The sequence below is a fragment of the Tinamus guttatus genome, unplaced genomic scaffold (assembly GCF_059628265.1).
Source record: "Tinamus guttatus ecotype Peru unplaced genomic scaffold, ASM5962826v1 Tinamus_guttatus_pri_ptg000045l, whole genome shotgun sequence".
Lineage (NCBI taxonomy): Eukaryota > Metazoa > Chordata > Aves > Tinamiformes > Tinamidae > Tinamus > Tinamus guttatus.
The window spans coordinates 1,927,402-1,954,248 of NW_028288579.1; the positions used below are offsets into that span (position 1 = coordinate 1,927,402).

General features: G+C 37.9%; 1 protein-coding gene across 4 annotated transcripts in view; it reads right to left on the reverse strand.

Moving 5' to 3' along the window:
• HELZ (helicase with zinc finger) overlaps positions 1 to 26,847 on the reverse strand; it is a 79,286-nt gene that overhangs the window by 19,829 nt on the left and 32,610 nt on the right. For 3 of the 4 annotated variants that reach the window (XM_088537708.1, XM_088537701.1, XM_088537686.1), the window contains 10 exons: positions 23,069 to 23,402; positions 19,067 to 19,197; positions 16,507 to 16,686; positions 15,858 to 15,962; positions 10,032 to 10,210; positions 8,880 to 8,998; positions 7,247 to 7,392; positions 5,026 to 5,173; positions 3,401 to 3,584; positions 2,213 to 2,441 (listed from right to left, as the gene is read on the reverse strand). In XM_088537708.1, the coding sequence (XP_088393834.1) occupies positions 2,213 to 2,441; positions 3,401 to 3,584; positions 5,026 to 5,173; positions 7,247 to 7,392; positions 8,880 to 8,998; positions 10,032 to 10,210; positions 15,858 to 15,962; positions 16,507 to 16,686; positions 19,067 to 19,197; positions 23,069 to 23,402 (1,755 nt within the window). The remainder of the gene's footprint in view (positions 1 to 2,212; positions 2,442 to 3,400; positions 3,585 to 5,025; positions 5,174 to 7,246; positions 7,393 to 8,879; positions 8,999 to 10,031; positions 10,211 to 15,857; positions 15,963 to 16,506; positions 16,687 to 19,066; positions 19,198 to 23,068; positions 23,403 to 26,847) is intronic. The other variant, XM_088537694.1, reaches the window with a different exon arrangement.

A 26,847-nucleotide genomic window follows, 5' to 3' on the forward strand; every position in this document is an offset into this window, starting at 1 on the left:
TAACGAAATGTCACTTCTTTCAGACTTCTCTCCTCCTGCCATACTAAAAAAGCAGCATCTTTCCAGCATGCCGGAGCCCCTCCAGCACTACTTTCAAAGAGCGAACGTTCAATTATTCAGTGAAACAAGACAATGGTGTATTAAAAGCAAAGCCTGAGATACATCTTAATAAAGCTCCAGTGCTGCTTGTTTCTTAATTACCTTTTTGTTGGGCAATTTTGAACAGAGTATATGTAAACAGCTGCTGGTCCTAGAAAGGCAGACTGGATCCCTAACTGCCAAGACCGTAACGCAGGAACTCTGCTGATAGCCTATCCTTTTATTTTAGTAAGTTTTTGCATGCCCCACTGGAGCTACTTCGAAGAGCCACTTCAAAAGATGCTTCAGAGGAACCACTGAGCTTTTGAAAACTAAGTTTCTTGCAGGTGCCTAATTTAAAACCCTCAACATCCAGACTTACCTGAGTACTCAAGAGAGCATCTTCTCCACTGGGATTCATCATCCTCCAACAAAAACCAGGCTTAGACACATAGAGAGGCCACAATGGTCCTACCTAGGGGATCCTGCTCCCTGACTTTGCTAACACTTTGCACCATGAACCCCACTGGGGGAAAGAGAAGTACAGGTCATCAACTAGAGCCAATTTCTGCACAAGTGGTATCAGAAATCTCAGACAGGGAATCATGGCAACCTGTGTAACTAAGTCATGTATCTTGGCAGCTTGAGCTGATGACCTGGAGACGGCACCAGCCAACTGCAACGGACTCTCATCCCTTACAAATCCAGAGCTCCTGCTCCCCAGGGAGTTAGATCCAGGCCACGTCTAAACCAGGCAGGTAATGGGGAAAGTGAAAGCGAACCGCAGGGTCACTTCTCTATTAATAACCTATTAGCACTTGAGATCAGATTACTACAGGAACATGTAATGATATTCTCAGTGTGGCTCAAGCAGGTAAGTCAGACTCAGGTTGTATTTCACAAATGCTGTGAACAGACGTTTTGGGTGACATTTGAAATTTTCAATTCTGATCTTGAAAACCACATCCATTTTCATCCCAGTAAAGGAACACTGCTCAGAAAAGTGAAATACAATGTAGATACAACAACTCACTTCTATGTATTTTTAGCTCTATTATAATAACACCGTCAGTGCAGTGTTTCCTCTCTCCCAGAAACAAGCCTCAGGCTTTATCTCTGATCAGTTTAACATTTCAGCTCTTCCATCGAAAAAGAAACCTTTGAAGAACAAGTACTTGGTATCCTTAAATCAGTGCTTACATCTCTTATCATTTCTCACATTTCTTCATTTGTGTCTATAAAAAGTATATTCACTCAAGTCCTATAGAGTTTCTTCCCAGGTTCACAAAGACATAAAAATATATAAACAGCAGTTCTCAGCCTTCCACTGTCACATATCTGCCACAACATTCAACTTATATATATTACATTACATCCTAAATCTCTTTGAACTGCCAATGGTGTTACTTTTATTTCCATGTAAAATTATACCAGGTGTACTGAAAAAACACTGAAAATAAAATGAAAGGTCTTCAATAGTTACCATCAAGTTCAAATTAGAGTGTTAATAAACACATAAAGGAGTTTATCACTGCGCAGGTGGGAGACACTTCACCTTTTTTTCTTTGTAGGTTGTTACCCACAGTGACAATGTGCCTCTGAGTAAGTAATTTAAAAGGGAACAAAACAAAAACCAAAGAAGTCAGACTTGTCTACCCTTAGAGGATATCAAAATGCCCTGCTCCCATGGGTAGTTTTACTCTTTGTAGAAGGGTTTCCCTTCTCTTGCCTCTCCGCAAGATTTTCTAATGAGAGGATGGAGCACAACCCTTTCACGTGGCTGATTCCAGCTCCCGAGGCTGGTAGATGGTGGCTCAAGAATTCCTGTGTCACCCACTGACACTGTCCCATCAACAGGGGCTACTCTGGCCAAGGGCTGAGCTTAAGCAGAGCACTTTGGACAAGCCACAGGCCTCTGCACGGGCTGGGAACTTAACGCCCAGATTTCCATGTTGGTGATATATATGAGGAATTTGAACTTCACAGCACACTTCATTTATGGATTTAAATATATTTGTGTCTTATTTGGCACCTAGAAGAAAATCCATGATTTTATTAAATCCACCAGATATACATTAACATATGCTTTCTAGTATTCTGAGGCCTGATTAACTAAGAAACATATATAAAGTACCTGCATCTTCCAATGGAACATAAAGCAATGGGATCTCCCACCACAGCTACGAGGGATTGTGCTCTTGTAATGGCAGTGTTGAGAAGTTTGTAATTAGATAGAAAACCATAATCCAAATCTTCTGTTGAGTCCTCCAGTAACTGCTCTTTCCTTTTAATTGGTGTTTGCTTATGTTTGCATGTATGCCGCGTCCGTACCGTGCTGAGAAACAAAACTCTGAATTGTTTTCCTAAAAAGAAACAAAAAATAAATGTCTGAGATAATTTAAGCTATTTCTGCTAGTAATACAACCGGATCGCTGTGCTTGCCGGGCAGAGTTCACACCTGGATATTCTGAAGGATTGATAGCTACCCTTCACACACAGAGCTTTATGCAAAAATAATAAGATTTAAAAATTTTAGAAGATGCACTATAAATAGCATTTTCTATTACAAGAATATCTCTTCTTTAAAACACTTATTTTTCATCTTGTTACTAATCTCTCCAGAACTTTCTGAAATTCTGATCATCTTTATAGTGTTTCCATTCAGACAATAAAAACCGTTGAATTTATTTTTCTACTATGGAAAAATTGTGCTGCACATTCCCATTTCATATTTTAGCACCTCTCAAATTCACATAAATTCAGATATCTATTATGAAAGAACAAAACAAACCATCTACTGTCACTCAGCTACTTACTTATCCTCCTTCGTTTATTACTGACTTAACTGCAACCTAGCAACATGCTGTGCCTACACAAAAATTCCTGTGTTATCAGTATGATCCTATGCACAAATAGCTAAGATTGCAGACCCCTTTTTGCAGAGTATTTTATAACTGCAAAAATCAACAGGATGTTCTCAGGCTGAAGTCTTGTCACACATTTATTTGAAACTCTGTTTTCCACCTAACAATAAATATATATCAGTTTTCACTTTTTCCAGTAAATCAATTAACTTTTGAAATAAGCTTGAACTTTGTTTTGAAGGAAAATAAAATAAAATAAAAAAATCTTACATGCATAAGTTTATTGCTTTGGTTTACAATGCTGGAATAAGATCTAATCAGCATTCATGCCCATTTCAGGTTATGTCACAGCTCTAATACCAAACATTTTAAGATAATTTGAATAACTTTTCCCTAATTTGAACAGTCATACTTCTGATTTCCCTAGCAGATCTTTTATACTTACAGCTACTACTTACCCTGAACATTCAGCACTCTTTCTACACTGACATCCGAGAGTCTTTTTTTCCGAAGCTCAGCCCGAATCCGAAACACTTGATCAGCATAGGGGGTTACAACCCCTATGCTGCCATCATCCAACTTGCCCCAGGCAACCGGCCATTTTCTTCTTAATTCCTCAACACGCTCCACTACTTCAAACACCTTAAAAGAAAGCCAGAAGTCTGACAGGTACACTGGACTGAAAGTCCTAGCTTGAAACACACAGCTTCTGCACATGGGGTTGGAATTAACACCGTGGAGGGAAAGGACGGAATTAAGATCAAAAAGGCAAAGTGTATTTTCCTGATTAATACTTACTGCAAGCACCACTGAACAGTAAGATGCCCTAATGTTAATGTTCATTAAGAGCAAAAAAAATTCTCCCTCATCATCTGAATATCAGTCTTTCATATTGGCGTTTAAGCAGCTGTTGTCCTTCCTTTCTGCCTGTAGCTATTAATGACTCACAATTTTCTGCCAGTTTACTTGGCTTAAAAAGATATTTTAAGCTCTTCTACAGTACGTTTTTTAATAGGAAAGCAAGACAAGCACCTTCATGAAAACAGTCAAGTTTTCTCAGTGATGCATCCATAAGTCTTTAGCAATTCAGATACTGCTAAACTAGCAAGTTCCTTATTTAAGCAGATATGCATAATAAAGAATGCGTAATGAGTGCAGCATAACAACATGTTAAGGCAACATGATCGACAAGACACGTTGACACATGGACCTCGGTATACTTTGCAATGAGCTTTGTTGCTAAAGTGAAAATTAACCTCAGTTAAAATAAAATTACTCATAAATTTAAGAAAACCCCATGTTTTTTCCCCCCCATGTTTAAGCAAATTAGTAATTTTTTTCCCTCTTTCTTTAAACATGAAGACGTTGGTTCAGACATTGTTTTGGCATGAAAATGGAATTGGCTCAAACGCCCATAACTTCAAGTGACTAGAGAAAAGCAACTTCTACTTTGAAAACTATTGCCTTTTTTTTTTTTTTTTTAACTGAAAGGAAGGAATGAGATTAAATGTCACTTCTGAAGAATATCCATAAATGTATATGAAACAAATATTTTGAGAACTGAACAAATTAATTGAAAAAAAGTCCATTTGTGCATGATTAGTTAGACATTCATCTCAGGCATGTTAAAGCAACCATGAAATGTTATTCCAGAGGGCTCCAATCTGAGTGGGAACATTTCTACAACAGTCAAAAAATATCTAAGTTTTACTTTCACGTACAGTTATTTTCAGTTGCTAAGATACGTCCACCAAACTGTCACAAAAATTAGCAGGAGCAATACCCTGAAGAATGAATCTGAGAGAACTTGTAAGCAGCTTGCAAATTGCAAGGAGAAAAGATGATGAGTTAATGAAAGCATTTCTTAGCATTACAATGTGCACTTCTCCTTGTTTAGTAAACTTCCCTGTTACTCTTTCCTATCAGGGGACTAATTACGGACTCTACCTACACTCTGCAGCATAAGCCAATGGATTTCCAGGGCTGTTCAAGTATTAATAAGTACATATTTGTGACATATAAAATCTCATCATGTAACAGATTTTAAAGAAAATACTCAAGAATAAAGCCAAATAAGAGTTACCTCTGCATTGTTGTAAAATGCTGTACTATTTTTTTCCTGCACATCTTCGCCACGTGCCGTGAAGAAAGTCAGAGGGTAGAAATCTTTGTGGGCTGGCTGCTTTCCACTTGCCATCAGTTTGCCTTCATAGAAAAGTTCAGAAGTGTAGCTGCAACAGGGCAAAGCAAAACACAACGTGGAGTCTACAAAGGATGGTACTGGTGAAATATGCAATCACAGAACCCTTCACAAGGAGGCACAACCCACTGAGGAGCATTCAGCACCTCCAAGGGATTTCTCTGAACGGGTATTTCCACATGATGGACAGAGACAAGGCAGAAAGCAGCTCTTGCTCGGCAGTTTTCCTGCCAAGGTGATGCCTTCAGCTGATGTAAAGCTCAACAAAGTTACTCACAGCATTCTCACCAGTGTTTGACTTGGATGTTCTGGTGGCTTGAAATTGGCCCTCAGGGACTTTTTTCCACCCCCAGGATGGCTGGATTATGGGCCTGGTTACACCAGATAACGATTGCTGGATAAATTCGCTGAAGATTTCATGGCTACTGAGTACAAGGCAGCCAAGGCTCCAGTGCCCAAGCAAGCTTTTCCTCCATGGCAAGTTGTATTTACCCACCAGAAAAGCCAAAGAAATTGATATCACTAACCAGTTCTCAAATCTGATATCAAATTACTGTCAGGTAACTGCAACTCACTACTGATCAGAGCAGCAGTCTTGAACAAGAAGAACCTGCAACCCATCTGTGAAATGAGCTGTAGTAGTTCACTGCTGCCAACAAGCTACCAGCTCCTTCTGCAAGTCGATCCTTCGTAATGAGCCTCCATCGAACAGCAAAACCCATTTCTACAAAGACTGTTCTACTAATTACAGCTCCAAAGTCAGACTGAACTAATGGCTTGTTCTTCCTTTAATTTCTTTTTGCCTCTTCACTTAGGTAGACATGATTAATGAGACCACCGTGAATCATCATCTCCCACTTACTTCTGTCATAAGCATCCTGGTCCCACATGTCAGGAGAAATTTCACGTTTAAAAGAAAACAGACTTCAGAAAACCTCTTAAATGGACCACCATGAGAGCATTGAGAAGGTTTTGGTTCACCCAGTAACATTTCTCAGTTGAATAAGACACATGGGATTTTGCTAAACAGCCAGCTCACCCCAATGGTACTTTTGGGATCCTTACCTCCGTGTATAACATAGTGCATCTTTTTATGAACTCACTGTCTGATACTTCAGCTACAGAAATGATTTTTCACAATCTTTGAGGCAAATTTCATGGAAATGATCTCTAACCAAAAGCTGAAATGATCCCTTCCCTTTCACATTCTCTTTTATAATTTATAATTTCTAGAAATGTATAAGAAATTTAGCAACACTCAGTCTATAATTAAAAAGTCCACAGGATTAAGAGAGATCTTATGGTGCACAATAAAATACATTATATTTTCCTTTTTGATTTCTCAGTACACTTAGATGCTTATTCTTTTGCTTTGAACACAGTGATAACCTAACTAGTATGACTGGATCCCAACACAACATTTCTGGATAAATATTCGAGCAAGGACTTAAACTTTAGCATTTTTCTCCATGACTGCATTTATTCTTTCTAGCACAGCTCACGGATGAGTTCATTACACTAGCAGCCATTAGTTTATCATAGCATAAAAATGTGAAATAACTGATTAATGTGTCTTGAAAGAAGTAATAAAAAAAAAAAAGATAATATAGAAGAAACATGCCCAAAATTTGACCTACTTTTTTCTGCTCATAGTTATTCATCCATATGTTCCTCATGGCTTATTTCCACTTAGCTTATTTGTTCCACCAGGGAAATACAGCCTAGTAATTATTCCACATTTTTGAAGCAGTTCACAGAAACACAGAACCCACAAAATAAACTGCATGGTGGTCCAGAAGGAAAGGCCAGCTCTTCTTTGGTTTCGCGTTCAAGTCTTGTGGCCAAAGCATCCCTCCCTGAATGACAGGTCCGCAAGAAAATTGCCAGCTGCACCCTGGATTTCTGTTCCAGGAGACCGGATTTCAACTTAGTAACACAGAAGTACCCTGCTAATTAACTCTGAAATGACTGAAATATCACTGCAGAAATGTTTAAGGCTTCTGTTTCCATTCAGCCGTGCTCGACACAGCAACAGAGCTGTTCACTCCAGGTCACTCCCGCCAGTCAGACAAAAGCATGATACAGTGAAAAAGTTCACACCTACTTGATGATAGCTTCATGGGAGCGATAGTTCTCACACAGCAAGATCCTGCAGGGAAATTCAGCAGGGTAGTGCTCATAGAGCCGATCAAGCAGTGAGACATGAAGGTTTCTTTCCCTGGCAAATTCACTGTAGACAAAAGGACTGAGCTGTAACAGACACACACATACAAAGAAAATGTAACTAAGTATGTGGACTTCGAATTTTGTGCTCCCAAGATATGTATTTCCCATCAAAATCATATTCTGTGAATCAAGAGACCTCACTTCTAATGTCTGTCTATAACTAGAGGACATATCTACTATTAATTTCTAGGGTGTAATTATTCCAAAGAAAGGCATATTCTTATATAAAAATGTCTACAACTGCAAGCTCTTAAATGAACAACAAAACGCTCACTAACTATGAATAATTTTTTTCTTCATGGCTGGTATAGATGGATAATTGCAGCAAAGCAGAGAGCTGTATGACAAGAGAGTACTGTTTTCAATGCCACTACAAAATTATACAGAAGATTACTACGTTTTACAGAGTTAAGTTACCATCATCCATCCTGGAGATCAAAAATAGATAAATTTGTAACATGGTAAGAGAAACAAAAAGCAAGTCACTAGTAAAGCTGAAAGCTAGATGTCCTTTCTACTAATACACTACACTACCATTAGGCTTGTTTAACAACAAGAAAGAAATATATTATGGCAGAAAAAATGCAAGGATGATAAATACAGTAAGAAAACACATCTTTTAAACATACTTAAAGATTTCGAAGTGCTTTTATGAAGCACTTTTGAGATCTACGCACGAAAAGCACTATGGAAGACCACAGTATTACTGTTATCATGAGCATACCAATGCAAACATCCATTTCATTGCCACTGTAAAATGCCAAGAAAAATTGATGGCAAATACATAAAAAGTCATATACCTATCCCAAATCAACAAGGCAAGTAAGAATGAGCTTTCCATGCATGCTTTTGCAAGCCTGTTAGGCTGAAAACCGGCATGCAGAATTGGTGTTTCAAACTCCAAGAATTCTTAAGCCCAGCACAGTGGTAAAACACACTGCTTAGTTTCAGTTTCCTCTTTATTACTTGTTCAACTCCCTACCAGATGATGAGACCTTTAATACAAAACAATTATCTAAATCTTAATACCCACTGTTTATAGCTCTACTTCAGCTTTTTAGGGGAAGCTTTTTCTGGACTACTGGCCAGAAAAAGTAGCAAAAACTTCTACACTGACAGCATGAGCAATTAGCTGCAACATCTTACACAAATATCATCACTTAAATTTTCCCCAGTTTCCCTGCCTATCATATGACTGGTAAAACTTATCTACCACCCCCTCTTTAAAATGAAGTTTTATTTGCATATAATCCAGTAGCTGCCTGGCCCTAAGTCTCCATTCTATGTTTTCCTACACAGCTGTAGGCAATTCAGTTTATGTCCCTGTACTGTAAGATGAGGATAACATCATCATGCTCTTACTTAGCAGAAAGCCTGTGAGTCTAAGAGACTAGGAGGTATTCATTAACATAGAAATTTAGAGGAGATAAACATCCTAAGTATATAAACATGTAAGCTTTCTCTGATGAAAGTATAACACAGGCTATTTTAAAAAATTCTACAGCTCTTACCTGCATATGGTCTCCAGCCAAGACAATTCTTGTATTTTTATTAGCTAATGCTAGAGGCATAATAGTTTCACACTCCATAGCCTGTGCAGCTTCATCTAGCAGAATGTGTGTAAAAAACCCTGTAAAGCAGAGATACCAGCAAATAAACGAAACTGAGATCAGATAAAACAAACAGCGAAAACAATACAATAATTTGTCCTGGGAGTTTTCTATTCTGGGAAGATTCCCATGCACTGGGTATCATGCACACAAAATAACTTGTGCCATACATGTTCTTATACATTGGCAGACTCTACGTTTTAAAGCAAATTATTAGGGCATGTAGTACAGTCCCAAGTAAGATTATATACCAAAAATGTGACAGTTTTATATGGAAGTAAGATTTCTGTAAACTTACATATTACCATGACATGACTATACACAGCCATTTCTAGATAATAGTAACTCCTGTCTAAAGACTTGAAAAAATTTACTATGAATTCCATATTAGCTTCATTTATTGCAATGAATGCCTAACTGCAGCTGTAACTGCAGCTAACTTTAACAACTCAGTAAAGGAGTTATATTCTCCAAAAGCAGATGAATTTCATTTGGAGATCAAGAACCAATAAACCTTAAGCCGCCTCTGTCCCAATTAATCAGTCAAAGATATTTCAATTTAGAAAAGCGCCTAGAAACATCATGTTAACACAGCATGAGTTTGTAGGTGTGGGAGTTGTTTGCAGAGCTAAACAATTCACAAAACAGGAAGAAAGCTCTTTCTGTTTATACTTCTATGCTCCATTGAGTCATGACCTTAATGAGCATAATATTCAAAGTCAGAATCAAATCTCAAATAGATTTTTCCCTCTTGGATCTCAGAAAACAAAAGACTATAGATAGCACTCCTTTATTTAATCACTTCAATTTTTTAAATAAGAAAAAATATAATAAGGAGAATTTAATTTAAATGCCAGGAATTTTATAGCTTTGTAGTAAACAAAAGCTTTCTTATAAGAAATGGAAGAGCACTTTAAAAGCCAGTCCTTCACTTCTTTCATTTTTTACACTGAATTCAAGGGGTGGGGAAGAAACAGAAGGAATACTCTCACCAACACTGGTAAGTCGGTGTAAAGTACTTTAAGGACACTTCTTGTTTAGAAATCATCTTACCTGGTTCAAGATCCAGTTGACATAGATACTGTGATGTATTCAAAGTAACAACTACTACTCGTTGCTTAAGAATGTCTTCCTTCTGTGGCATCTGAAAGGTGGAATGTGTGCTTGAAATCAAACAGTACTGATGCACAACTGGGTGGACAGTCTTTACCCAGCGATTTCTGAAATATACCCTAGAAAATAAAAAGCAGGCTTATTTGCTATGCAGTTCAAACACCAAAACAGACTAATATTGCAAGTGCTAAGATTCTGTTTTCTGATAAATATAAACTACTCTTTAGGAAGTAAAACTTTATGAATTAGGAAGTAACTTTATGGATTATATGCTAAAACGCCTCAGATATCTTCCACTTGCTGCAGTGCAATCCTACATACATGGAAAGTTACCATGGATTAGATGATATACGAAAACCTAAAACAAGTTCCTCAACTGAAACATAAATGTCTTGAAACGAAGAGCGCTGCAAAGACCTTAATGAAAGTCTGCACTTTATTGTACACTTACTATATGTCTTCTAAGGTCTAAGAAACAAACAGAAAATTGTATTCACCTGGTTCCCATGAAGGACCACAGTTAAAATACACTGTATAAAGCAATAAGAAGACAGTGCTAGAAATGATAACTTTAAAGGTCTAAAATATCAGATATCCGAATAATGTTATCAGAAGGTTGCATGTCAAACATCTTCTCAAGTCACTGAAGAAAATTTTAATTATCACAGCTTGAGATCAGTGCTGATTATTCCTTTAAAAGGAATGTAATGTTATGGTCAGTCTATTTAAAGGGAGAAGGAACAACGAAGGAAAAAGGCCACGACCCAGAAAACAGACTACAAAACTCCAGAGAGATGTAGAAATATGTCAAATCACAGCGCTGAGCACCTGGACATAGATGTCAAAGGACATCTCTATATGGTGCGCCTCGAAAATATCATCTGAATCAAGTAAGAATCGTGAATTTAAAGTGGAACTTTTAAACTACACAAAACTACTGTGTAAATACTCATATTCTGAATTAAAGTGATTTTACTGTTGCTTAATTCCAAAGAAAGTTAAGATGAAACATTTTAAACAAATTTCAGTTCTGAATATGAGTTTTATTTCTGTTTATTTACTCTATTCATTATATAGTCAGTTCAGATCAACTCTCCTGATGTACAGGAAAATATTGTTTCAATGGATAAAAATAACTATGTACCTAAGTGAAAACATGACCTCACTGGCTGGAATGTGGATATCCTATCTTATGTCCCCTCATGTTTGAAAACAAAGCCTGTGATAACAGAGGTAACAACATTCCTTTTGGCCAATCAGCACAAAACTAAATGCAAAGTCGTGCAAATGCACAGCAGGATTCGGAATGGCTTTTTAATTCAACAACAGTGAGAACAAGGACGCACGTTCAAGACCCAAACACCCTTCCCACTGCGAATGGGTTCGGTGCAGAGGGAAGTGACACGGCCCTGAGTCATTCTGCGGTCAAGACCCTTCTAGTGTTATAACTGTATTTCTTACCAATCCAAGGGAAACTTTATTTGATAAACTGCTATGCATCAATGCAACAACCTACAAGGCAACAGTCTACGAGCTAGAATAGGGGAGTAGGAGTAAGATGACTCCTGATCTCTTGATCCCAGCCATTCAGGGAGCTGCTGTGTGATTCAGCTCCTGGATCTTAACGGAGGGCAATACTTACCTACCATCTCACAGGAGTACTGTGAGCATTAATGAGTTTATTGTGATTTCATGTTTGTAAAGCACTTTGAGATTCTTGGATGAAAGGTGCTATTGAAATGCAAAATATTATGGTTATTATGTGTTATTATACCATGCTCTGTCTTTTATTACACAGATTCTGCTGTGTGTGACTCACAGACTGGCTGGCAGCATCTCAAACTGCATCACTGCTTATCCATTAATTTATTTTATTTTGATGTGAAAACCAGAAACTACCCCAGAGCTATTATTCCCCAGCAGCATCAGACACCTGATGGATGCGACTGGTTGGAAAATGTCGTGGTATTATCAGCCTAATACCCAACACCAAACTGAAGAAGGGATTTCTTCCTCAGGTGCAACTGGCACTAATAAGATCTCCTGTATTTCCATAATAGTTGTTTTTTTTCTTAAAGCTAGATGAATGCATTACAAAATGTATTTAATCTACTTAACTGAATCATAACGTTTCGCCGCCTGCGTTACTTGGACTTAATATTAGCAGATGATCCAAAGAATGAAGCAAATTCTCAGCAAAACCCATGTTTCCATCAGCTGTAATAATTAATGCAAAATAGAATTTGGCCCAAGTATTTCCATTAAATCTTACGTAGCTTGAGCTTTTCCTACTCTTCCACATTTTGATTCCATTAATAATGGAAAAATATTCCATTAAATTTTCAACCAAATATAAATCTGCACAATGCATTATTTGCAAAAGTAACAACTTCATATCAGTAATTAAAAGTCAAAAATAACTTCCTTGGTCCTGTTCCAGGCTGGGACTGCTGAATGACTGAGGAAGCACCTCCAAAAGCCAATAAAGGAGGAATCTAGAGACTGAACCTCTGAAGGAGGCTAAAGGGAGTTCGATTTCTACTCACATCCTACAGAAGTAGGATGTAGCTCCTACTTCTCATGACAACAAGGAATCAGTGGGGAATAAATGTACATTCTCCAAGGCTTCTTTTCCTATCCTGAACTGGAAAAAACACCTCTCTCTAGCTCTTGACAAAACGGTCGGGATCCTCCCAGAATAAAATGTTAATGTGCTATGTGTTGTTCACTAAGACTTCTGTTTTGGCTTACTGATGTTCTCCTCGTCACACAGAGCCAATTATGCGGATGGTTCTGTCACATATCTGTTTTAATTCAAACTGATTTGCAGATTGATTCACTGTGATAGGCTGGGTATTGCATAAATCTGGAAACCACATATTGAAGTTACCTGTTTTCCAGACATCAGCAGTACTTACACAGAGAGAGCATGAGTAGGAAAATTAGATAAGAGCTAGTGAACCAGAGACATTTCACCTGAGGAACCCTCATTAGAACCAATCTTTCTTCTGACGTTGTTCATCTCATATTCAGCAATAAAATTTTCAGGAATAAATAAATTTTAAAAACACATCAACAATATCAATAGCTGTATCAACCACCTTCCTTTTCCTCTAAAAAAAAAAAAAAAAGCATACTGATACAGCTAAACAGTAAAGGTCAAATAGAAATAATAACACACATAGAGAGACCTCAATCACTTCATGCTCAGCCCTACAGAGAAGCTGCTGCATCTGTCTCCTGGGTCTGGACCAGAGTTTCCAGGGGACATTCAGGGCCTCTAGTACCTACCTACCTCGGGAGCCGGGCTCCTGGACACTCTGCAGGAGCCCCTGGAGGGACGAGCCTCGAGCTGGGAACTGGTCACTACCCTTTACTGCTCTTACCCTCTAAAAGCTCCTGCTTTTCCACACTTCAACCAAGAGCCTAAGCTCCTCATATAACTCAACTGAAGGCTCTCTTGCCTCTTAAAGATAAGGTGGGGTGTTTAGAAGTACTTCTGCATTAATCTACATAACTATAACAAAAATTGTTGTGTGAAAACCAGCTTTTGCAGTGGGCCTCTAACACATTTGAATCATCTAATAAAACCCAGTGGATTTTTTTTTTTTCTTTTCGGGTAAAAATTTATTCATGGGCATCAGGACTCTCAGAATTTGGCCTTCAGGCTTTGTTGGTATTTTATGTAGGTGAAGAGATTAGACTCAAGAGAAATTTTCAGTCTTCATTATGCCTCTGCATTTTCCAAAGGGCATAGATAATTATTTTGTAGGGAAAAAAATCATTTGAATTTATAACATGATATTTAGCGAAACACCAAAACCCTAAGCTTCAAATTTTTATGTCATATTGACAGGATAATTTACTTTGCATCTTACCCAGAGAAATTTACAGAAATGTTCACACAGTTCTCGATCCTTCATCAATATTAAATAATTAAGCTTTCTTTTTCAAAAATAATGTAAATATTATGGTGCTCCTAACTAACCTATGGAAACATTTTTAGCAAACTCATCACTTCTATAGCAAACAAAGACGTGTGAAACTGTTCAGCCATTTGAAACACATACTGCTTGGACACTGCTGACTCTGCTCCACTTGATGTTTCCCTAAACAAATTACAAACGACTCTGGCACCCTGTTTAACAGTACTGATTTTAGCTTGAAAAATATCTCTTGACAACAGTTCCCCAAGAAAGGCAACCAATCCGTAAAACGATTTTAGGAATCTCACACAGTTCTAGCTTTCACTTCATATTAACCAACTCCTATAATTCAGGTCAACATTCAGATGGCTGAATGTTTCCAAGAACTTGGGAAATGTGTGTATAAGGGATATAAAGCCTATGGACAGTTCCAGAACTGCCTCCATTTTTCCAAAGTGCAAGTCTTCACAGGGGTATCATGATTATTTCATACAAACTACCACAGCATTTTCGGAAGCATTTGTGACAAACACTATAATGACTATGTTGAAATTAAAACCTTTAGTGACATTTGAATTACACACCAAAATGCTCTTGTTTGTTTCAGCAGTTCAGAAGGATTTTGGAGACTGGACTGCATAGCTGAATGCAGTGCATAAGCAAAGTTGTCCGCAAAGGCTGGCAACACAGCACAACTGTGGTTTAAGGCTTTATACTCTTTGCTCTTGTAAATCACACTTCACTATTCCTGAAAGGGTCAATCACATACATTCTTCCCCAGTACAAAATTAAGGGACCATAATGCTCTTCATCACAAAGTGCTTTACAAATCATCTTAAGAAAACCTGGGTTAACAGACCCAGCCCAAAGGGGACGTTTCAGAAACGAGCTGCCTCCACCGCCTTGGCCAGGAGGCAGAATGTCACTTGGCAGCTAAAGCCAGCGACCAAGAGGGTGTTCACCTGCTGCCAGCCCAGCCCTCGCCGCCGCTGCACCGGCTTTAAAGCCATTGCATAAAAATACATGGCCAGGATGGTCTGAAGAGCTAGTTTGTAAACATACACAGTCGCTGTCTTCGCGGTGTAATAAACTCGCCTTGGCACTCAGAAAATGTGCTCGCAGTTTGATGAAGAGATACTAAGCTGGCAATATCTATCACACGTTGTGTTCACAGAGCAAACCAGGCCCAGGGAACTGTGTTTCTGCCCATAAATAGGTTCTGCCTCTCTGCTTTCACAGAATCACAGAGTCTACATGCCTACATGCATGATGATTCTGCTTTCTCTTAAAGTTTCCACCTCTTCTATATTTTTTCAATTAATTCCCCCAAAATACCCACATTAATACATTTAATCACATATAGTTACTTTATATTGACTTCTCAGAAGAGGCCAAACTAATTGTACATGATTCTCTAAATATGAAGCTTCTATGACATCAGAATTTCTCTTCAAAAAGCCAGGTGGGTAACCCCAGTTTCCAAGTTATCATTGTAAATGCCAGTCAAAATTCTCTGGAATTAGAATACAATTAAAACTCACTTTATTTTATCATAGTAGCTTTTAGAGGAGCATATCAAAAGTTTGCTCATTAGTAAAGACACAATTATCAATAGAAATAGTAAAAGCTTAAAAAAGGATGTCTTTATCTTTATTTAACAAATGACCCCAAATTATGTCGACAATACATTTCACGTTCCTTTTAGTCTATGTTTTTAAAAGCATTGCTGGTAAAATGCCAATATGCTTTTATGTTTTAAAAAGTTCTTTAACCTTTTTTTTATAGACACCTTTTCTTAAGAATAGTATTTTATAGATACATAATAAGCCTTAAAAAATACCTGAGAGGTCTTGCCTGGGGATTGCCTGCTTCTACATATGGATGTAAATAATCCTTTATGTAGAGATCAGCAGCACTATTAGAATGGGTGCAAATGAGAATCCTGCTGGAATAAATGGTGCAAATAAAAAAGCAATGAAGAAACAGAAAACAATTCAAAGCAGTAGAATACAAAAAAAGGAAACAGTGGCCATCTTCCTGCACACTTCCCTTAACGAAACTAGTCACTGACCTAACAGAGTTTATGATTCAGCCCTTCAAGTTAAATCCTTCAGCTATGAAAAGATTTAAAGTTCAAACACAGTTTTTCAATAATAGTTTTGTAATTATTAATCTAGACTTGGTTTTAAATAAGGAACAGCTATTATTATCTTGCATATTGCATAACTTTTCATGTTGAGCCAATCAGAATCTACATATTGTCAATTTTAATTAGTTCTGTTCTAAATGGAAAATATAGGATATGGCTTCACTTTAAAGATTACTTTATCATTCAAAATAATGACAATGGCTTGGGTTCTGGTTTTTGATTTTGTTTCTTTTATAAGCTGGATGGAAATTCTCTACTTCCACCTTTCGCTTGAACTTAAGTAAAAATGGCATTTTTATTGCTAATTTAGTATTGTTCTACTTTTAGTGCCCAATCTCACCTAGTATCCTGTTGTTGGAGTATGTGCTTGACTGCCTGAGCCAGAGTGAATGTTTTTCCTGTCCCATAGGGACCGATGATAAGAACAGGAGGCAGTTGTATTGAAAGTGGAGTAGTGATAGCCAGAACAGCCTCTTTCTGCTTAGCATTTAGTCGAGGGTCCAACTGCTCATCCCATTGTCTGTACAAAAGAAGGCAAAAGAGTTTAAAAACAGAAACCATGAAAACCAACTGGCAATCAGAAATGAGGCAAGATTTCAAAAGCTCTGAAGAAATTATAAATATTGTATGCTACTGTATTGATTGAATCATTCTGAGGCATTTTAAAGGTGATATTTAACAAAATAATCACACACTGTTTATCACAAAACTCAGATAATATTTGCAAAAATCAGGAAATTATTCAGAGCAATCTAACCACTGCTTGATTTGCATTATCTCAGTTGATTATAATTAACCTGCATAGTACACACTGTGGATAGAGCATAGCTATGCTCCAGACTGATGATAAATACAGGTAGGCCCACAACGTTTACCTGCTATTAAAAACACTAAAGGTATTGGTACGTATGTGTCTTGCCCTCCACTTTTGCTTATGTTGCCTGTTGTAGAAGTGAATGGCTACACAGCCACAGGGTTTTGGGAAAATAAACTCTGGTGAAATTAACTATGAAAAGAACTAATGGCTACCCAATTAATGAGAACATGCTTATTTTGTTACGGATAGTTAAGGCATTGGCTTCTAACAGGAAAGCAGTTTTAAAAAGTGTTATTACTGTCACCAGCTAATGACACTACCATTAATAGGAAGATGCTTTCAAAATTTCCCGTGAGCTGAAGAGGTTAAACATTCGTAGACAAGGTTTTAATCTCACTCAGCCAGATTGAAAAGGAGAGCTGCGTAGTCAAAAGCACCTGTCACTGACACACATACGGCCCTGCTTGTGAAACCTGAACTGCCGCCGTGCGAGCGCTGGGACTCTCGGGGACCGGGAAAGCTTCCATTCGGCAGCACTTAGCCATAGGGAGTAAAATCAAGAGGGAATTAACTGAATTCCTAGCTGATAGAGCGCTATGAACAACCTGGCAGAAGAATCTAAGAAATACTGGAAAGATAAGAGGAACATAAAGCAACAATAAAAGAAAAAAAAACACAAAGGGAAGGACTGTTCTGAGTTAGTCAAAAGTGTTGAATCTCAAGGTAGGGTAAATCCAATCACCAGATGGTAAAACATTCTCATCACCTTGACTTAAAACTGCAACCGTTACATAAATCATTTACATACACAAAAATTACAAAACCGTTATAGAAATAAGTTATATAAACTTCAACCATTATATGAATGTACACAAATATAAACTTCCTGACAAATTTAAGTTCCAGCTTACTTAACTTCTTATATTCAAATCACTTATATCCAAACTATTCCTAAATCCTATTTCCCTGTAAGACGCACCAAAAATTTAAGTCAGTGAACAAATTGTCCTTGTCTTCCATTAGCTCTGTAGAAAAGCCCCATACAAAAGCTATTCCCTCCTTCCTACCCTATCTAAGCCTGGATCCAGGCAGGAACCGCCCTGACCCCGAACACTGCACTCGCTCTTTCATCATCTCTTAATGATCTATTTTTTTTTCCAGTACTTTTTGACTAGCTTTCCCGGGCTAGAGCCTAGGAACCACGCACTATCCTCTGATGCACACTTCACCGCAATCATGCTCTTAATCCTGCCCTTCAGGAGGCCACACAAGCTCTCTCCATCTCGTGCTGTACACACCGTCTCTCCCACGTGCCTCTCGTTTCCCTGGTGGCTCCGTACACAAACCTCATGCCTCTTTTAGCCTCCCCTATGCACAAAGAATTCACCGTATGTCGGACCTGCAAACCTCATGTGTCTCTTCGATAAATTTTCCTCTACAAGACAACCTATTTCACCTCCCCTTCCTGCTCAAACCCAGTATTCTCATCACCACTCACATGACTACATCAGTCTTGGTTTCCTTTAAAAGTATTTATATCATATAGGAGGGTTACATTTCATAAGGGAAACTAAGACATACGTACAAAGACTCTCACACTGCTTTAAGTGCTGTGCTGGTGCTTCCAAGACTCAGCCCCATGCCATTCTTGGCATCTCCTACCATGATACGGCCAAACTGGGGCTCTGCATCAAGCTCCAAGGGTGCTACTGGGCACTGTGCACGCACCACATCCTGCCCAGCCAACTCCTTGCAAGCAGCACTTAACGTGGATTTGCAATGAAGAAAAGCAGACCAGTAAACAAGAGCAGATTTGCTTTCTGCAGCTACAATATAACTGCAGTGCCTATTAAAACTGCAGATCTATTTCAAGGGAACGCTGATCAGCACACACCAGTGTTAGGAGGATCAGTTTTCTTGTTTTATTTAGAACAGTTTCACTCCCTTCTCTGAACCATCCTCACAACTAATGAAGAGCAAGGCATATTTCCTGTTTTAGGGCAGATTTCAGCCATCTGTTATGAGAAACTCAATACTGCATTACCATACGATCCTTGATATAAAAGTGTTTGTATTCTTGTACCTGTTGGGACTCCAGGGTATGGTGGGAGTCATGCTGACATCTGGAAACAAAATACTGTTGTCCTTAATCCTGTCCAAGGCATAATGCATTTCACAGAGGGGCAAGCGATTTAACTGAAACTGAAGTTCAACCTACAGTATAAAATGAATGAACAGATGAAGTAAAAATGATTAATCTAGAAAACACTGTTTAGACTCAGTTGCATATGATAGCTAACAATTTTATTTTCTTGCAAAACACTCTCAGAAGAAAACAATAAACATTATTTGATAAAAGATTTGAAATAAAGTTAACATGTTCATTTTGAACCAAAATATAGCATTTTTGTAATGTAATGTAGCTGTTAGACTTTCATGAATATATTCCACTGTATTTTCAGAAAACAATTAATCAAATTATCAGAAAATATCATTGTCTTTAAAAGTATAAACTTCCATCCCTTTATACATTTTTACAGATCTGATGCTAGTGATAAATCCCAAATCTTACTTATTTACATTCTGTAAAAATATAATTTGTTGATTATGTTCAGTTATTGAAACAATTAGCTGCATATCAATACATTCATTTTCTGTTCTCTCAATTATTTGTGTTTTAATGTTAGCAAATAAAAGATAATGCCAACAACATCCTCGTGCAAAGCCAGAAACGACATGCAGAGCATGGTAACATCCCCAGTTAAACCCAGACTGAACAATAGCTAGTAAAATTAGTTCACAAAAAGGTCTATTAAAAGGGCAAAGAGAAAAACACATTTTGAATTTGAAGACATGATAAAAATTCCTGTGAAAATAATTAATGAAAACATCTTGCTTATAAGTTACACATCTTTAAGAATTTATCAATTTTCCCAATAATTTCACACAAATTCCTACTAATATTAAAAGACATAAAGACATCCAAAGCAACTGAGCAACTTCGAAGAGACTGATAAACATTATCTCTTTCCAGCAGTGTATGTCTAACTCAGTAGTTATGTAACCACTGTGCAGCAATTCCAACGAGCACTGCAGGTTTAAGCAAGAGCATATACATTCTGTAACGGGATTTATAATGAAGAGTGGACAAGCTGCAACCTCAGAGAAAGGCTGCTGTGAGGAAGGAGACAGCCCTTCCAACCTTATACCACCCAACCAGGGCAAAAACCTTCTCTCTAACTGATTCTCTCCTCTAGCACTCATTGACTTGCTATTAATCTGTCCCTTATTCCTCAATCACTCTAATCTCATGATAATTACAGCTACTAACCAGAAAGTTCAACAAACACCCAGCAACTCTAAAATGTATTTTAACACAATCTGTTTTGACAGCTTATAGAGAGACACAATGAAAATTTTAAGTATAAAAGAAGTTTTAAAAGTCCTAGTTAATTTTTATATATAGTATGTATCAAAAAATGTGTCGTATTAAAAATCTTTGTGATTATCCAAGGAGCACAGTAAGCTTGATAACAATAAAAGAGAAGCAGATCCTTGCTTCCCTAAACTCAGTGAATTCTCATGGAATTTTTCCTATAGAGGAATATTTTAGCCTTATATATTTAAGTATTTGTTGGATCAGGCACGTCATTATCAGCTCATAAAGTTACCTCGTAACTGTAAAGCCTTCTGGTGTACTAATAATATTTATTACTTCAAGAGGATCATCTCTTCCAAAAGGATGTAGAAAATGCAGCTCTTAGACAGGACCCCTTTTTTGCCAGTGTATTTAAATAACAGTATAATATGTAGCATGTAAAATCAATAGTAGCTTTGCTGTAAATAAGTGTCTGCCTGTATGAGTGCAGAATGTAGCCATTAGCGTTCACTGTCTCACAGACATAAAGGCATTAAATATTTACCTCAACTTCTGCATTTTCCAACGTGATGCAGAGCCAGAACTCCAAAGAAAAGGGCAATAATAAATCTGCGCAATATTCAGTGGGGTTTATTAAAGCAACTGTAACAGCTAGGAAATCCCTGTTTTTCCTCTCTCTCTCCATAGTAAGCAGGACTATCTAAGAATTTTCTCCCTGTGCCCATCGCATCACGCAGCTTTTGCCTACGCGGGCCCTTGGTAAATGCCCTGGCCTGCAGGAGCAGGGTATTTAGCAGCCACGCAGACGGACAGACCCAGCTCCCCCTGCCCGAGAGGGACCCTGAGCTTCCTGCCCAGCCCGTGTCCCATCCTGGTCTATTCAGCGTCCGATTTGGTCTGCCCGACCACGTCCTGCAGGTGTTTGGAAAAGAAAAAGACACTCCGGCTAATGGCAGTGGTGCCAGGCTCCGAGTTTGGTGCATGCAGGAAAAACGGTCTTGCTCAAAGTGATCCTCGGTTAACACCCGACACGGCAGCTGTGATGCTCCTCTGCATGATGCTTCAATAGCCCCTTCTAGGAATCCAGGAAAGGTGGCTACTATTAAATACAGGCATTCACCACCTTTCTTTGTTTGTTTTTGCTTATTTTTGTTATTTTGTTTTTAATGCCGTTTGAATTGAATCAGATTTGCTATTGTGGAGTACTGAATGAGGCCATCTGTGAAGGAGAGGTATGTAACCTGCTTTAAAATATATTCCAGAATAAGAAAACAGTGGGAAAGGAAGTTAATCCCTTGCCAGTTTCACAGCAAAGGACACAGAAGAGCGTAGCCACTCCAAAAATAAAACAGTCTCGTGAAAGGTTGGTCACCAAAGCGAGCGGCCAAGGGGTTTAAAGCAGCAGCTCCTTCCGTCCCGTCCCTGCACTCGATGAAACCAAGGCTCGGGCAGCAGGCGAGCAGGAGAGCAGCAAGTTCAGGAGATGAATTATTAAAGAGAAAGGAAACAAAGCCCAAGCTCTCCCAAACACACAGAAATAAAAGCAATTTGACCAATGTTTAAAGCTCACATGGGGAATACTTAACTCCATCAAAGATTCCCAGTGCCTCCAATAAACACGCCGCATCTAAATTTTAATATCCTCAGGATTGATCTGAGGATTTCTTTCCAAATTTAATTAACTTTTCAGTCAAACTTTATCCAAAAAAAAAAAAAAAAAAAAAAAAAAGACTTTCCCATGCAATTAGGACTGATCACAATATAGGCAAATGTTTAAAGATTTGACCACTGGTTCGGTGATATAATTAAGAAGTACTAAATGATTTTACAAATAACTTCAGGACCCAATTCCTAATGCAGAATAGAGGAATTACAAACCCATTTGTTGCCTCTAGCTAAGTTTTATAAGACACTCAAAGAAAAATAAGGTAGTTATTAAAGCCTCAGCTCATTTTGTATTCCAATGGAATTTTTGATAAGTCAATTAGTAGGTTTAATTATTGTTTTAAGAAAATAAGCACAAAACCAAGTGCCCAGTACAACACACATCTACCCAGACCGATTATCTATGCTAAATTAAGACATTAGAATTCTTGCATATGTTTCCCCAAAACAAAGTGAATGGGAGGAGATAATCCTTCGATGAAAATTGATTCATTTCCAGCAATCCCTGTGGCCTTAATTTGAGTTTCTTTCTGTTTGGTAGCAAGATTGACCTCCAGGTCTACAGCAGACACAGAGAGGATGAACGGGAAGAGGGTGGCATTTAATTTAACTGCAGCTTTGTCTTCACTACAAGCACTTGTACTTACATCTCATGCACTGTCTTTTTGCAAACTACACTGAGTTATTTAAAACAAGTACTTTTTTCTTCTCCTTGACCATTTCAGGTAAACCTCAAAGCAAACAAAAATGGATCTTACTGCCTCACTCCTCAAGCAGGAAGGGTAATTTTGGTGAAGTGTCAACTTCCCCCCTCCCTGCCCGCCCCCCCCCCACAGATGAAGCAAAAAGCCAAATATATATATACGTATGTATGTATATGTCTGAAATTTTTATCCATGTTACACTTTCTGAGTACAATGAACAATGAGAAAAAAAAAAAACCACTTATTTGTACTTATTTGTGTCTCCAAAATGCATTTTGATTGCAGCAAGAAGAGACATAGGGCAAGCAGTCTCAACACCACTTCTACGGAGACTTACCTGCATTTCACAATCTGCCCGAAGATTAAGTTCTTCACAGCATTCCCTGGATACTCTCAAGAAGATATAATCCTTTGTTTTCTCTTCAATGGCTGCTTCATAAACCTTCTCTTTGGTTCCTTGGGTCTGTGCTGACTTCTCTTTAGTGACAGGCAATAAATAAACAGCATTGACTTTGGTCATCACCAGCCGTCCAGCCAAAGTGTCTTCCGAAAGTGTTTCTGTGAGCTTAAAGCGGCCAAAAAGTTGTCCATTTTGGGCATACTTTGCACCTCCGGATACACCAGTAAGCATGAAACTTGCTACAATCTGCAATTGCACTTTTATGTTGAACCTAAGTAAGAAAACATCAAGTCAGTGCAGAAAAATGCTCTCCGATTGGAAACTTCACAGACTGAGCACACGCTGCCTTACACTCTGGGCGTGTAAGGAACTATTAAACATAAGCGAGGAGAGCCAGACCTGGTCCTTTACTAATAACTTTACAGCTTTAGCATGTTTACACATTTTGCTTTTGATGACAACCAAAATCAAACATATTTACAAGAATTATCTCCTCACAAGAACTCTGATCATTTCTATTTTATTTCTGTTTTAAAGCCACGTGGTAATTTATTGCTTACAAAAAGCAATGTAGCGTCAAAAATCATAACCCATAACAAAATCCAGCATCTTAGCTCTCTTGGAATGTAAGTACCGACATCAAACCAACAGAATTCCTACTGTCTGCATATCTGGCAAATCCTCAGTCTTGCATGAAAACTGCAAGCTTGCCCCCTCGTGGTACTGCACGTTTCTTTAAATAATACAAGGCAGATGCACTTCTCAGACTCACAGAGATGTGCTCTTCTTTAATTAATTTGGATTGCTCCTGTTCATCTGTAACTGCAAAGGCTACTTGGCAAGCTGCAGTTAAGGTGATCACTCAAAAGCATGAATTTAACAAAGAATATTAAAATTCAGTGAAATCCTTTCAGTTTTCCAAATGCAATAAAAAAGGAGAAGGCCTGCTTTTCCTAGGGCAGTGCTTGTTACTCTGGGCATCTACCAGTAAGTTAATGCCATTTAAAATAATTCCTAACTCATTGTTACAATATAAACTTTTAATACAGAAACTAAGAGCTCCACATTATTACTCGGGCAGCATTGGGTGTTACTGTGATTTTGTTAAAGTTTTCCTGAAGATGAATCCTTATCCTGTTGAATATGTACCAGCTCATCCTCAAATTCTAACTGTCAAAACCCAGCAGCAAGCACTGCTGCTGCCATGCTGTGACAGGCACAAGCCGGGGTCTCCTAAACTCAATGCACACTACCAAAGGGTACCTAATGTTTACAGATTATTACTGAATTTCCATTGAGCAATCTGACACCTTCTGGTGAACTGTTAAACTGCAGAATCCTCTAGGAATTAACCATCAGGAGTTGTTTCTGTCATCCATTCTTCAACATTGCCTTGCACTTTAAATATTCTTTATTGCGGCAGAATTGATTTTTCTGTTTTTCAATCTGGGGTTCAGAAACTGCCCACCTAAAATGCATAGACTTCTACTGTGAATAATTAAAATTTTTTGAAAAAAAATCTAAACCTAATCAAAATTATCAAGATCCTTATAACTTACGGGCTTTACAATCCAGACAACTGATGTATAGAGAGGTTAATTACTGCACTTCCAAAGTGGGTGTCATTTTTACAAACGACGAACCTCAAGTTTCTACTGAGTCTTCAATTCTAGTACATGGCACAAAGGTGCCTCAAATGTTGGTCATCCAAGAAAAAAAAAAGTAAAGCTGAGATTTTAAAACAGGCTTTGGTGAACTGCAAAATGGGGAAAACAGCACGAAAGAGGCTTCTGTTTCCTGCTACAATGCTGCTTTTCCTAAAGCATTCATTCCTAAAAAGGAGGCTACTGAATTTCACTGCTCCCAGGTTTTCTCTGTTCTGTATTTTTCTTATAAAAAAGCACATTTGTATTAGGACATTTGAAAGCAACGGATCCCTTATTCTAGCCTCTATTTTGTGATGGACTCGTGTACTTTTTTTTTTTTTTTTTTTTTTTTTTATATATATAAGTGCCTTGAAATATTAGAATAAACACAACTTAAAGCTTTCCTAGAAGACCCTAAACCCAGAAGGAATTCCCTTTAAAACAAGTTCACGCGTGTTAAAGCCACTGCAACCTTTCTCTTATCCAGGACTTGGCAGCAGTTGCGCTCAGGAGACCCCATGTGAAATCTGGAACAGTAAATGTTTTTCCTAGAACATTAGAAATCATGAACATTTTTAAAACCCAGCAATTCACCAAGTCTGACCTAGAGACATTCATGTAATTCCAGTGGCTCACGGGAGACCATGTTGACAACCCCACTACTTCCATGATACAAACAGAAATGCATTAAGGAGCAGCAGTTCATAAACATTTTGACCCAGGGCACAATTCAGGTAATACAACCCCCTTGTATTTGTATTTCGGGGCCCATTTTCACGCTTGCAAAGCCAGCAATTCATTAGAGAATAGCAAGTGTGTGATCTTATCCACAGAGGATCTGAAAAGTGTGTTAGTTTGAGCCTTGTTGTAAAAGTGGGTCAGCTACAAGATCAAAAGAATATTTCTGTCATCAACACTAAGAAGACTTCTAGAATATTATTAAACTTATTTTTATTAATCAACTAGATAGGGAAAAGAGCAGCAATAACTTATTAATGCACCAAATTGTCCAAAAGGGAAGCATTAAACATAGGAACGCACTCCACTATTCTTTCATTTCAACAGGCACACTACTTTTTGCTTTCCTATGAGGTTTGAGATTGTAATTCTTAATGTGAAAATTCACTCAGTAAAAAGAAAAAATATTGTTTATATCGTATTTCATAATGTTTACTTTAAATGCACTTCTGTTTTAAAAAGCTGTGAAAAGCCATGCTGATTATACACACACATAATGGAGAATATTTTTGTATGCTGAAAGCAGTCCCCATGAATGGTTCACTGCATGTTACACTCCAGCTCAAGAACAGAAACCAGTGAGGATGAAAGATAGGGGGAAAATAAATATATAGACGTATACTGCACTTCATCTGAGATATGAAAAAGAAATGTGCTTTGGGAACATTAGAAGTACAAACCATTAGTGGATATTTCTCCCCCTAAATACCTAAAGGGTGATTCAACCTCTGTACTTCCAGAACTGGTTCTTATAAAGGCATTTCTGTCCTAGAGCTCAAGTAATTTAACTACACTAAATTTACTACATTTACTACCAAATTAAATTAAATGGAAGCTATGCCGCCTTTCTGACTTTCCATTCTGAGCAATGCATCACTTTGAAACTCTTTTGTACTGAATGAAGGTGAAATTTTTACTTCAAAATACCACAAAAATGGCCCAGTGAGACTTTGTGCATGGAAAGCTGACATCTTTTTCCTCACTCTGTATTTGTTTGTGCAGCTAATCTAGTTGGACAATATGTACATAATAACTCAAGATATTCCTGAATGGAGCAAACAGAGCATGTATATGTTATGCCTTTTATTAGAAGATTTACTCATAAGCTAGTTCTCAGCCTCTTTAGAGAATAAATACTGCAATATCAGCTTTCATATCACCAGAAGATCAGAGTTTGAACCACTGCACAACTCAATCATCTTCTGAAAGCTGTATTTTGTGCTCTCATAGCATCTTTCATATGAATGTCTCACACACTACTGAGCTATAAACTACTTTCACCAACAAAGAAAATATATGTAAATAAGTCTTATTAATTTCTGTTTGGAGAGC